The sequence below is a fragment of the Babylonia areolata genome, chromosome 34 (genome assembly GCF_041734735.1).
Source record: "Babylonia areolata isolate BAREFJ2019XMU chromosome 34, ASM4173473v1, whole genome shotgun sequence".
Taxonomy (NCBI): domain Eukaryota; kingdom Metazoa; phylum Mollusca; class Gastropoda; order Neogastropoda; family Buccinidae; genus Babylonia; species Babylonia areolata.
In genome coordinates, this window is record NC_134909.1 from 4,348,503 (window position 1) to 4,362,945 (window position 14,443).

Here is a 14,443-nt window from a genome sequence, read left to right on the forward strand (position 1 = left end):
ATGTGTCTGTTACTTTAATTCTTTCGTTCTGTCTGTTTCCAGCTATGTGTCTGTTACTTTAATTCTTTCGTTCTGTCTGTTTCCAGCTATGACTGTTACATTCTTTGTTTCAGTCCATCTCTCATTTTCCTTCCATGTTTGCCCATCTCTCCTTTCTCTCTTTGTGTCCGTATGTATAGTTTTCTTGCTTTCATGTCATCTACTTTGTTCTATCGTGTACTGTGAACTATGTATTTAATACATATGAAGCTTCCTCTTGTTTCAAAAATATGCGTCTAACTCTGTACACCATCGTGTTGACCAGTGATCAGGGTTGGAGGCCCCTTTTTGGCAAGGTGCTGTGTCCTTGGGAAAGTGCGCTTTACTCCGATTTACCTCACTTCACCCAGGTGTGAATGGGTACCTGACTGGTCGGGGAAGGTTAAAAATGACGGAAGAAAAGGGTTAGCCACGCCTTTCTCCGCTGAGCCTCAGACTGAGGGCTGTACAAGGCTTTGGTATTATCCAGTTTCAACCAAACTGACGAAGCCCGCATTCTGTTACCATAGCCACACAGCAGTTACATGAGAGCGGTGAACTACATGTCAGAACTGGTGACGGAATGACCTGTGTTCACACGTCAGAGAATGACTTCTGTGTTCACACATGTCTGACAGAACAAAAATTGCAGACCTGACCACGTGTGTGAGAAGGGTTGAAGTCTGGATAGCAGAATGACACGACATGGCAAGCTCACGAGTTCCCTTCTGGTAAAGACACAGTGGCCGACTCTGCTGTGATTTGAGGAAAACATGGAGACATGACACTGGTCACTGTGTTCAGGGAGATATCATGTCATGGGTCACTGTTCAGGTAGATATCATGTCATGGGTCCCTGTGTTCAGGTAGATATCATCTCATGGGTCACTGTGTTCAGGTAGATATCATCTCATGGGTCACTGTGTTCAGGTAGATATCATCTCATGAGTCACTGTGTTCAGAGATATGTCATGGGTCACTGTGTTCAGGTAGATATCATGTCATGGGTCACTGTGTTCAGGTAGATATCATCTCATGGGTCACTGTGTTCAGGGAGATATCATCTCATGGGTCACTGTGTTCAGGGAGATATCATGTCATGGGTCACTGTTCAGGTAGATATCATGTCATGGGTCCCTGTGTTCAGGTAGATATCATGTCATGGGTCAATGTGTTCAGGTAGATATCATCTCATGGGTCACTGTGCTCAGGTAGATATCATCTCATGGGTCACTGTGTTCAGGTAGATATCATCTCATGAGTCACTGTGTTCAGGTAGATATCATCTCATGAGTCACTGTGTTCAGGTAGATATCATCTCATGGGTCACTGTGTTCAGGTAGATATCATGTCATGGGTCACTGTGTTCAGGTAGATATCATCTCATGGGTCACTGTGTTCAGACATATGTCATGGGTCACTGTGTTCAGGTAGATATCATGTCATGGGTCACTGTGTTCAGAGATATCATGTCATGGGTCACTGCGTTCAGAGATATCATCTCATGGGTCACTGTGTTCAGAGATATCATCTCATGGGTCACTGTGTTCAGAGATGTGTCATGGGTCACTGTGTTCAGAGATATCATGTCATGGGTCACTGCGTTCAGAGATATCATGTTATGGGTCACTGTGTTCAGAGATATGTCATGGGTCACTGTGTTCAGAGATATGTCATGGGTCACTGTGTTCAGAGATATGTCATGGGTCAATTGTGTTTAGATTGATCTCACGTCAAGGATCACTCTATTCAGAGATATGTCATGGGTCACTGTTTAGATATATCATGTCGTGTGTCAGTGTTCAGAGAGATATCGTGTCATGGGTCACTGTGTTGAGAGATATATCGTGTGTCACAGTGTTCAGATAGATGTCTTGTCATGGGTCACTATTCAGAGATGTCATGGGTCACTGTTTAAAGATGTAGAGATATATCATGTCATGGGTCACCGTGCTAAGAGAGAGAGAGAGAGATCTTGTCATGGGTCACTGTGTTCAGAAATATATGATGCCATGGGTCACGTGTTAAGAGATATGTCACTGGTAACTGTTCAGAGATTGTCATGGGCCACTGTGTTCAGATATATCATGTCATGGGTCTCTGGGTTCAGAGATATATCATGTCTTGGGTCAGTTTTCAGAGATATATCTCGTCTTGGGTCACTGTGTTCAGAGATATATCTCGTCTTGGGTCACTGTGTTCAGAGATATATCTCGTCTTGGGTCACTGTGTTCAGAGATATGTCATGGGTCACTGTGTTCAGAGATATGTCATGGGTCACTGTGTTCAGAGATATATCTCGTCTTGGGTCACTGTGTTCAGAGATATGTCATGGGTCACTGTGTTCAGAGATATATCATGTCATGGATCACTGTTCAGAGATATATCTCATCTTGGATCACTGTGTTCAGAGATATGTCATGGGTCACTGTGTTCACATATATCATGTCATGGGGGCACTGTGTTGAGAGATTTCATGGTTCACTGTGTTCAGAGATATATCATGTCATGGGTCACTGTGTTCAGAGATATGTCATGGGTCACTGTGTTCAGAGATATATCTTGTCTTGGGTCTCTGTGTTCAGAGATATATCATGGGTCGCTGTGTTCACATATATCATGTCATGGGGGCACTGTGTTCAGAGATATATCATGTCATGGATCACTGTTCAGAGATATATCTCATCTTGGGTCACTGTGTTCAGAGATATGTCATGGGTTGCTGTGTTCACATATATCATGTCATGGGGGCACTGTGTTAAGAGAGATGGCATGGGTCACTGTGTTCAGAGATATATCATGTCATGGGTGACTGTGTTTAGAGATGTCATTGGTATCTTTGTTCAGAGATATGTCTTGTCATGGGTCACTGTGTTCAAAGATATGTCATGGGTCTCTTTGTTCAGAGATATGTCATGGGTCACTGTTCAGAGATATGTCATGGGTCACTGTGTTCAGAGAAATATGTTATGGGTCACTGTGTTCAGAGATATGTCATGTTATAGGTCACTGTGTTCAGAGATATGTCATGGGTCACTGTGTTAAGAGAGATATAATGTCATGGGTCACTGTGTTCAGAGAGATATGTCATGGGTCACTGTGTTCAGAGATATATCATGTCATGGGTCACTGTGTTCAGAGATATGTCATGGGTCACTGTGTTCAGAGATATGTCATGGGTCACTGTTCAGAGATATGTCATGGGTCACTGTTCAGAGATGTCATGGGTCACTGTGTTCAGAGAGATATCATGTCATGGGTCACTGTGTTCAGAGAGATATCATGTCATGGGTCACTGTGTTCAGAGATATGTCATGGGTCACTGTGTTCAGAGATGTGTCATGGGTCAATGTGTTCAGAGATGTGTCATGGGTCAATGTGTTAAGAGAGATATCAGATATATAACATATCACTAGTTGGGATGGTGAGGGTCAGGGTCAGTTGGAGCGGTGAGGGTAAGGGTAAATTAGAGTAGTGAGGTTAAGGGTCAGTGGGGATGTTGAGAATCAGGGTCAGAGTGGTAAGGGTCAATGGGGCTGGTGAGGATCAAGGTCAATTAGAGTGGTGAGGGTAAGGGTAAATTAGTATGATGAGGTTAATGGTCAGTTGGGATGGTGAGGGTCAGTTGGGATGGTGAGGGTCAGTTGGGATGGTGAGGGTCAGAGTGGTGATGGTCAGTTGGGATGGTGAGGGTCAGAGTGGTGATGGTCAGTTGGGATGGTGAGGGTCAGAGTGGTGATGGTCAGTTGGGATGGTGAGGGTCAGAGTGGTGATGGTCAGTTGGGATGATGAGGGTCAGAGTGGTGATGGTCAGTTGGGATGGTGAGGGTCAGAGTGGTGATGGTCAGTTGGGATGGTGAGGGTCAGAGTGGTGATGGTCAGTTGGGATGGTGAGGGTCAGAGTGGTGATGGTCAGGGTCAGTAGAGTGGTGAGGGTCAGTTGGGATGGTCAGTGTGTGGTTTGTGTATGGGTGTGTGCATGTGTGGGGATGCATGTGTGTGAAGCATAACAAACATTCACTCTAAACAGAATGAAGATGTCGACTTGTTCATCAGCCTTGTTGCCCGGATGTTTCTTTAAAGGGTACAAGTATACTTTGCACTGATTGGACCTGACAGCTAGACAAAAGATCAGACATGTATTGCACTGATTGGACCAGACAGCAATGATTGGACCAGACAACACTGATTGGGCCAGACAGCTAGACAAAAGATCAGACATGTATTGCACTGATTGGACCAGACCACACTGATTGGACCAGACCACACTGATTGGGCCAGACCACACTGATTGGGCCAGACAGCAATGATTGGACCAGACAACACTGATTGGGCCAGACAGCTAGACAAAAGATCAGACATGTATTGCACTGATTGGACCAGACAGCTGGACAACAGATCAGACATGTATTGCACTGATTGGACCAGACAGCACTGATTGGACCAGACAGCTAAACAACAGATCAGACATGTATTGCACTGACTGGACCAGAACACTGATTGGACCAGACATCTAGACAAAAGATCAGACATGTATTGCACTGATTGGACCAGACAGCTAAACAAAAGATCAGACATGTATTGCACTGATTGGACCAGACAGCACTGATTGGACCAGACAGCTAGACAAAAGATCAGACATGTATTGCACTGATTGGACCAGACAACACTGATTGGACCAGACAGCTAGACAAAATATCAGACATGTATTGCACTGATTGGACCAGACAGCTAACACTCTAACCATGTATGTGAGGTGGCGCCCTCTCTTGGGGCAGAATCAGCAGGGGAGATGACTGTGGGCAGAACCAGCAGACGGCAGGTGTCAAGCAGACTTGCTGACGTCAGCATGGCCCTGGTCAGTGCACGTGCACTGTAACATCACCGGGGGCAATTCCACCAGACACAGATACGGCTGTCGTCTTTTCCACAAAGCTGAGGTCAGTGGTGACTTGGGTCAGTGCTCTGTGTCCTCACAGGCCTCTCTCTCGCTCTCTCTCTCTCTGTTTCTCTTTCTCTTTCTTTCTGTCTGTCTGTCTGTCTCTCTGTATCTCCCTCTCACTTTCTCTGTCTCTCTCTCTTTCTCTGTGTGTGTGTGTGATTTGACTCGACTCAGCTCAATTTATTGTCATAAAATCTTTAAGGATTAATAGACACAACTGCAGCACAACATCAGCATTGTCATAACAACCATAACACAACACCACATTGATTAAACACATATTTCAGCATGATCACAATAATGACAAGTACACACTAACACAGCCACAGCATCTGCAGTACTTCACTAGTACAACACCACTGGTGTGTGTGTGTGTGTGTGTGTGTGTCTGACTGACTGACTGACTGACTGACTGTCTGTCTGTCATTGTCTGTCTCTTTCCTTCATCTGCTGCAACTTCAGTACAACACCAACACCACTACAGAATGCCATCAGCACAACAAAATATGTGGAGGTCGACTGTGGGGTGACAGAGGCCCGATTTTTGGACAGAGTGGCAGTATTGGTCAAGAACTCGACCTGACCGATAAGTCAATCCCACTTGTCGAGACCGTGTGTGTCACCCTTTGAGATGTGCTGGGTTGGATACGGGGGCAGAGGACAAGGGGTTGGCCCCTGGTCCTCCTGGCAACCCAGCGTGCGCCATAGGTGTGCCCTAGTATGGGTAGAATGGGGGAAACCACCCGTGGGCGCCAGCCATCCTGTGACCCCACCCCAAAGGGTCACTGGCGCTTTGTGCTGGTGTTGATGTTATAGTTGTGCTGGTGTTGTACTGAAGCTGTGTTGTTGTTATGTTATAGTTGTGCTGGTGTTGTACTGAAGCTGTGTTGTTGTTATGTTATAGTTGTGCTGGTGTTGTACTGCAGTTGTCATGACTGTACTGTCATATTGCAGTTTTCATAGTGGTGCTGGTGTTGTATTTGTTCTATTGTTGTACTGTGTACTCATGTTGTGCTGTAGTTGCTTTAGTTGTGCTTGTGTTGTACTATTGACTTAGTTGTGTTGCTGGCACAGGAACCGTACTTGTGTCCATGAAACGGGTAGAAACGGGTAGAAACAGGTCATACACATGACAGCCCGCTCAGACAGATCATGGGAGTGACTGTGGGTGTTGTAGCCGACAAACATAGAAAGAAACGGAGAAAAAAAACAGAAAAGCTTGTGTCATACTGTTGCCTTCATTGCAGTTCTGGGGCTGCAGTTGGGTGGCCAAGGCATCAGTAGAAGGTGAAATTCTGTAGACCTGGAAAGCCATTTTGATATTTGCACATAAGAAAAAACAAGCATCAGCCTTTTTGTCATTGCGTGAATTGACAGACCTGATTGTCTATGTGAACAGATCCCTTCTTGACTGAGTCAGTGTTTGATGAGATCCCCCTCTACCTTGTCCATTCTTTGGGCAAACTGCTCCTGTGTAGTTTGTTAGTCAGACATTCATGAAGAGATCTCCATGAAAACCAAGTTCCTTGATCAGGTTGCTACAAGCACCTTCTCTGCTGCTGTCTGAGCTTCAAAGTGTTGTTCAGCCAGGTTCACTGCTTCCTCTCTGCTGCCAGAGCTTCAAAGTGTTGTTCAGCCAGGTTCACTGGTTCCTCTCTGCTGCTGCCTGAGCTTCAAAGTGTTGTTCAGCCAGGTTCACTGCTTCCTCTCTGCTGGTGCCAGAGCTTCAAAGTGTTGTTCAGCCAAGCTCACTGCTTCCTCTCTGGTGCCAGAGCTTCAAAGTGTTGTTCAGCCAGGTTCACTGCTTCCTCTCTGCTGCTGCCAGAGCTTCAAAGTGTTGTTCAGCCAGGTTCACTGCTTCCTCTCTGCTGCCTGAGCTTCAAAGTGTTGTTCAGCCAGGTTCACTGCTTCCTCTCTGCTGCCAGAGCTTCAAAGTGTTGTTCAGCCAGGTTCACTGCTTCCTCTCTGCTGCCAGAGCTTCAAAGTGTTGTTCAACCAGGTTCACTGCTTCCTGTCTGCTGCCAGAGCTTCAAAGTGTTGTTCAGCCAGGTTCACTGCTTCCTCTCTGCTTCACGTCTCTTCTTCCACAGCAACAGGACTGCATTCAAAATTGTGATATTTTCTGCACATAGGGCTGCTTTCAGTTGATTGTAATGCTGTCATGGTTTCAATCAAAACTGGTGGGTAAATGTTGTGTCTGTCAAATGGATTTTATTTTGTTCTTCACAAGTGAATGTAGCTTCATATTTCGGGACTATGGAATTCCATCTTCATGGGCATGTGACAGACGACAGAGCTGACGGAGCCGACGGAGCCGACGGAGCTGACGGAGTTGACGGAGTGGCAAGTGATGAAGCAGAACACCTTGCCCACAGGGTCTGCTGTGTGTAACTTCACCACCCCCCTCAACACCACAGTGGACGGCCATCACCACTACACTGTCAAGCTCAAGCCTGGCCGCAGCTGGAAAAATGTCAAATTCAGCAACGACGAAAACCAAATAAGTGAGTCATCACCTGATAAACACTGAATCTGTAACTGTTTAACACAGTGATACTGACTGTTGTGTAAGCCACATTGACACAGCTGTTTCTTCCAATCCTACAAACAAAAAAGTAAACTTACACACCCACCAAACAATCGGAATTCCAAACTGAATTTGGAACATGTCCTGTTAGCATGAAGGGAAGAGAAAAGATGTTATGCCTTGTCAGAGGGACCAACACCTGGCAGTATGATAACGGAATGCTTTATCAAGGATTTGCTGTTCTCCTTTCATTCCTACATTGATTAATGGTAGTGTGTTGTATCCATTGATGACACCGTGATAACTATTTCTGAACATGCAACACTGCAGGTGTAAGATGACTCAGTGACTGATTTTCATTGAGAATGGAGGGCCGAACCCATTGCAACAAGGGGAAACAATGCTGCATGACATTCCACAAGTTCAACAGGGTGATGTGAGAAGTGAGGAAGTAACAGAAAGTTTAAAGCTGAAGCAGCAGGGATAGCATTTTGAGGTCTGAGGGTTGGTTCTTTCTCCCTGACCAAGCCAGTCAGTCAGCTGAGTGGCTGAACATATCAATGGAAGTTAGGTAATTCTCTGGCTTGTCCCAGCTCTTGCTCCCTGACTGTCAGTGACAGAAACTCTGTGCATCAATATAACACACTGGCCTCAAACATGTGCAGCATCTCTGACTGTTGCGTGTGATGGGCAGTTTTGGTTCTGTTCACTGAAGAAACCGGTAGCTACACGTTACAGAGCATGTTGATATTGTGCCAGTAGTGCTCACAGCCGGACTTCTGACTAGAATCTGGTATATTTCACATATCTAAGTCCCATAGAGGAATATAAAAAAAAAAAGAAAAAAAAGCCAGGGTGACATTACACTTAAATTGTACTATTGATGTTTTGTATAAGAAGGCAAGGCAAGGAAAGAAGTTTGTTTCGTGTGTCCCCTGGGGGCATTGAAACATTATGCACTTGAACATCTTTTCCAACAACCATATAGATAACATGAGTGATGTATAAAAAAAAAATCAAAAAAGAAATACAAAAAACCCACATGAGCAAACAGATATATTAACGATCCATTTCTTACCTTTAAAACAGACAATGTTATTTTCATTATCGATATACAAAGTTTTACTGAAAAGAGACACATGTAGTCAAAACGAAGGCTTAATTAAAGTTTGGATAACATTCTTTTTTTTCCAGAAAATAGCAAGTGGAATTTGGAGTTTGGTTGGGTTCCATAATATGTAGGTTAAATTTTTCTGATGCTATGAAAAAAGGGACACAGAAACAGATACTGAAACTCATCAGCAATGTCAAAAAAGGGACAGAAACAGATACTGAAACTCATCAGCAATGTCAAAAAAGGGACACAGAAACAGATACTGAAACTCATCAGCAATGTCAAAAAAGGGACAGAAACAGATACTGAAACTCATCAGCAATGTCAAAAAAGGGACACAGAAACAGATACTGAAACTCATCAGCAATGTCAAAAAAGGGACAGAAACAGATACTGAAACTCATCAGCAATGTCAAAAAAGGGACAGAAACAGATACTGAAACTCATCAGCAATGTCAAAAAAGGGACACAGAAACAGATACTGAAACTCATCAGCAATGTCAAAAAAGGGACAGAAACAGATACTGAAACTCATCAGCAATGTCAAAAAAGGGACACAGAAACAGATAATGAAACTCGTCAGCAATGTCATTTTGGGGGACATTTATTACAGAGTCTTTCATTTCTGGGAAAATTGTTGAAATTCTGTTTATGAACAGGCAATGCATTGCTGGTTGTTCTAAACTGTGCTGACTAAATTACACAATTATTTGGTAACACTGTAAGATATACATCTTGATTAAAGTTTGGTTTAAACATCTCTGTAATTAACATATATAGAATAGTTATCCACGTGTCTATACTAATCTTGTAAAAACTGCTATTTTAAACTTTGCTATCTTTCTCTTTAAACCATCAGGGATGAACATTGGAATTGTGATGGCTGAACCAGAAACTGCTCAGTCCAATTCCATTCAAAGTTGTATGAATGCATTCCAGGTATTGGTTCCCATGTATATTGGTGACATACCAATTGAAGAGACAGCTTTGAAGTTTTTCGGTTAGTAACAAGTTTAAACCAGAATGCCAGAATCCTGCTTTTCACAGAGACAGACACAGGAAACCTACCAGGAAACAGACACAGGAAACTTACCAGGACACAGACACAGGAAACTTACCAGGAAACAGACACAGGAAACTTGCCAGGAAACAGACACAGGAAACTAACCAGGACACAGACACAGGAAACCTACCAAGACACAGACACAGGAAACCTACCAGGACACAGACACAGGAAACCTACCAGGACACAGACACAGGAAACCTACCAGGACACAGACACAGGAAACCTACCAAGACACAGACAAACCTACCAAGACACAGACAAACCTACCAAGACACAGACACAGGAAACCTACCAGGACACAGACACAGGAAACCTACCAGGACACAGACACAGGAAACTTACCAGGACACAGACACAGGAAACTTACCAGGACACAGACACAGGAAACTTACCAGGACACAGACACAGGAAACTTACCAAATACCATTAAAGACGGAGTGGACCATCTAAGTTTTACAACTAATTTGTAAAATTTCAGTTGCAATTTTGTTATGATATCACATATGTCAAAACCCCAAAGTTCACAACTGTATGTCGTTACAGGGAAAACTGTCTTATCAAAAAGATGAAATAACCAGATCGACAGGAAGCTTCAGCTGGTTAGTTCTCCTCAGAAGTGCAAATGCTGATCTTGAAGCACAGTCGCATATATTATGTTGGGCAACATGCATTTTATTACTGTAATTTAGTTTCAGTCCCAAGTACTGAAATTCACTAACAATCTCAATTTTGCCCTCACCAATATAAAAGATCAGGGAATATTCTTGTTTTGCTGTTGGGAAAGATCACCACTTTACATTTTTTAGCATTCAGCTTCCATTTTTCACAATACTGTCTCAATGCAGTAACACCCTTCTATAAGCCTGTGGCTGTCTCAGAAAACTACCATGTTGTCTGCTTAAAGCAGAACGAATAATTTCAAGAAAGTATCACAATCCAGTTCACTCATACTGGGCACTTCAACATTAATGTTTGATCAGTCAAGATGAGTTCCAGATAAGCATTAGAGTTGTCTTTGAGTGAGTTATATAGCGTCTGTTTGTAATGTATTTCTCATTTTAGTTGTTAGTTAATTTGTTTTATGAATTGTATTTCTGTGTTATTTGCATGTGTTCATTCAGTGTGAATGTGATATTGCTGTTCAATAAGGAGGAAAGTGGCAGAATGGTGAAGATGCTCATCTGCCAGTGCAGAGTCTGTGAGGGTGTGGGTTTGAATCCCGCTCTTGCCCTTTCTTCCAAGTTTGACTGGAAAAGCAGACTGAGCGTCTAGTCGTTCAAAGGAGACGATGAACCCCAAGTTTGACTGGAAAAGCAGAGCGTCTAGTCCTTCAAATGAGATGATGAACCCCTTGTGCAGAACAAATGTGGCACACTGAAAAAGAACCTATAGTAACAAAAGTGTTGTCCTCTGGCAAAATCCTGTAGAAGAAATCCACTCTGATGAGTAAACAAATATATATGCATGCACTCAAGGCCTGACAAGGTGCCTTGGGTGAAGTTATGTTCCTGATGCAGTCATGCATTTTTCTTTGCAGCATACTGTAAATTGTGCTGTGTGCAGGCCGACCATCCATGCCATCAATTGACAAATGCAGTTACCCAGATCTGGTTCCGGAGATGGGAAATCTGACATGTCGGTGCATTGCCGACCGCGTGGGGCTTCCCAAGGGGTGGCTGGTGTGGTCAAAGCGTGTCAACGGCCAGTTCAACACCAACAGTCCGCTGAGAAGCGGAAAGAGGGGGGAGACAACACTGGAAATGACCACAACACTGACACGTCAAGATGACAAGATCCAGTTCCGATGTGACGTCATCTGGGCTCACAACATCACTGGGGACATAAAGAGTTTCACTGTGGGATGTCAGTCAGCTTGTCTTTGTCTCTCTCATTTTGTTTCTTTATTTTTGTTTTGTTATCTCAGTTTGACTGTTTTATGTTTGTTGTCATCTGCATGTTTCAGGAGCCACGTCCTTTTTCCAGTTTGACCATTGTGTCATGTGTTTGTCAGTCCTGACTCTGAGGACTTGTCTCTCTGTCAGAATCTTTTATTCATTTGACCACTTCCCCCATCTTCTTCTACCTATTGTGTCTGTGACTGACAGAACCCCTCAGAGTGAAGGGGAACCTTTATGTGAGATGGCTCTCCACTGACACATACAGACACTGTACACCTAAACTGATCTCTCCACTGACACATACAGACACTGTACACCTAAACTGATCTCTCCACTGACACATACAGACACTGTACACCTAAACTGATCTCTCCACTGACACATACAGACACTGTACACCTAAACTGATCTCTCCACTGACACATACACACACTGTACACCTAAACTGATCTCTCCACTGACACATACACACACTGTACACCTAAACTGATCTCTCCACTGACACATACAGACACTGTACACCTAAACTGATCTCTCCACTGACACATACACACACTGTACACCTAAACTGATCTCTCCACTGACACATACACACACTGTACACCTAAACTGATCTCTCCACTGACACATACAGACACTGTACACCTAAACTGATCTCTCCACTGACACATACAGACACTGTACACCTAAACTGATCTCTCCACTGACACATACAGACACTGTACACCTAAACTGATCTCTCCACTGACACATACAGACACTGTACACCTAAACTGATCTCTCCACTGACACATACAGACACTGTACACCTAAACTGATCTCTCCACTGACACATACAGACACTGTACACCTAAACTGATCTCTCCACTGACACATACAGACACTGTACACCTAAACTGATCTCTCCACTGACACATACAGACACTGTTCACCTAAACTGATCTCTTCACTGACACATACACACACTGTACACCTTAACTGATCTCTCGACTGACACATACACACACTGTACAGCTAAACTGATCTCTCCACTGACACATGTTGCAGACACTGTGCACCTAAACTGATCTCTTCACTGACACATACACACACTGTACACCTAAACTGATCTCTTCACTGACACATACACACACTGTACAGCTAAACTGATCTCCCCACTGACACACACAGACACTGTACACCTAAACTGATCTCTTCACTGACACACACAGACACTGTACACCTAAACTGATCTCTTCACTGACACATACACACACTGTACAGCTAAACTGATCTCTCCACTGACACACACAGACACTGTGCACCTAAACTGATCTCTTCACTGACACATACACACACAGTACAGCTTAACTGATCTCTCCACTGACACATACACACACTGTACACCTAAACTGATCTCTTCACTGACACACACAGACACTGTACACCTAAATTGATCTATCCACTGACACATACAGACACTGTACACCTAAATTGATCTATCCACTGACATACACACACTGTACACCTAAACTGATCTCTTCACTGACACATGCACACACTGTACACCTAAACTGATCTCTTCACTGACACATAACACACACTGTACACCTAAACTGATCTATCCACTGACATACACACACTGTACACCTAAACTAATCTCTCCACTGACATACACACACTGTACACCTAAACTGATCTCACTGACACATACAGACACTGTGCACCTAAACTGATCTCTCCACTGACACACACACACTGTACACCTAAACTGATCTCTTCACTGACACATACACACACTGTACACCTTAACTGATTTCTCCACTGACACATGTTGCAGACACTGTACACCTTAACTGATCTCTCCACTGACACATACACACACTGTACACCTAAACTGATCTCTTCACTGACACATACACACACTGTACACCTTAACTGATCTGTCCACTGACACATGTTGCAGACACTGTACACCTTAACTGATTTCTCCACTGACACATACACACACTGTACACCTTAACTGATCTCTTCACTGACATGCACACACTGTACACCTAAACTGATCTCTCCACTGACACATACACACACTGTACACCTTAACTGATCTCTTCACTGACACATACACACACCATACACCTAAACTGATCTCTTCACTGACATGCACACACTGTACACCTAAACTGATCTCTCCACTGACACATACACACACTGTACACCTTAGCTGATCTCTTCACTGACACATACACACACTGTACACCTTAACTGATCTGTCCACTGACACATGTTGCACACACTGTACACCTAAACTGATCTCTTCACTGACACATACACACACTGTACACCTTAACTGATCTCTTCACTGACACATACACACACTGTACACCTTAACTGATCTGTCCACTGACACATACACACACTGTACACCTTAACTGATCTGTCCACTGACACATGTTGCACACACTGTACACCTAAACTGATCTCTTCACTGACACATACACACACCATACACCTAAACTGATCTCTTCACTGACACATGCACACACTGTACACCTAAACTGATCTCTTCACTGACACATGTTGCACACACTGTACACCTAAACTGATCTCTTCACTGACACATACACACACTGTGCACCTAAACTGATCTCTCCACTGACACATACACACACTGTACACCTTAACTGATCTCTTCACTGACACATACAGACACTGTACACCTTAACTGATTTCTCCACTGACACATACACACACTGTACACCTTAACTGATCTCTTCACTGACACATACACACACTGTACACCTTAACTGATCTCTTCACTGACACATACAGACACTGTACACCTTAACTGATCTCTTCACTGACACATACACACACTGTACACCTTAACTGATTTCTC

General features: G+C 43.7%; 1 protein-coding gene across 17 annotated transcripts in view; it reads left to right on the forward strand.

The window, feature by feature from the left end:
* Positions 1-14,443, forward strand: part of LOC143277513 (uncharacterized) — a 68,167-nt gene that overhangs the window by 21,529 nt on the left and 32,195 nt on the right. For all 17 annotated transcript variants that reach the window (XR_013053747.1, XM_076582375.1, XM_076582380.1 and 14 more), the window contains 3 exons: positions 4,825-4,958; positions 7,248-7,464; positions 11,231-11,530. Coding sequence is in view for 16 of the 17 variants with exons in the window: in XM_076582375.1 (XP_076438490.1) it covers positions 4,825-4,958; positions 7,248-7,464; positions 11,231-11,530 (651 nt within the window). In the remaining variant the exon portion in view is untranslated. The remainder of the gene's footprint in view (positions 1-4,824; positions 4,959-7,247; positions 7,465-11,230; positions 11,531-14,443) is intronic.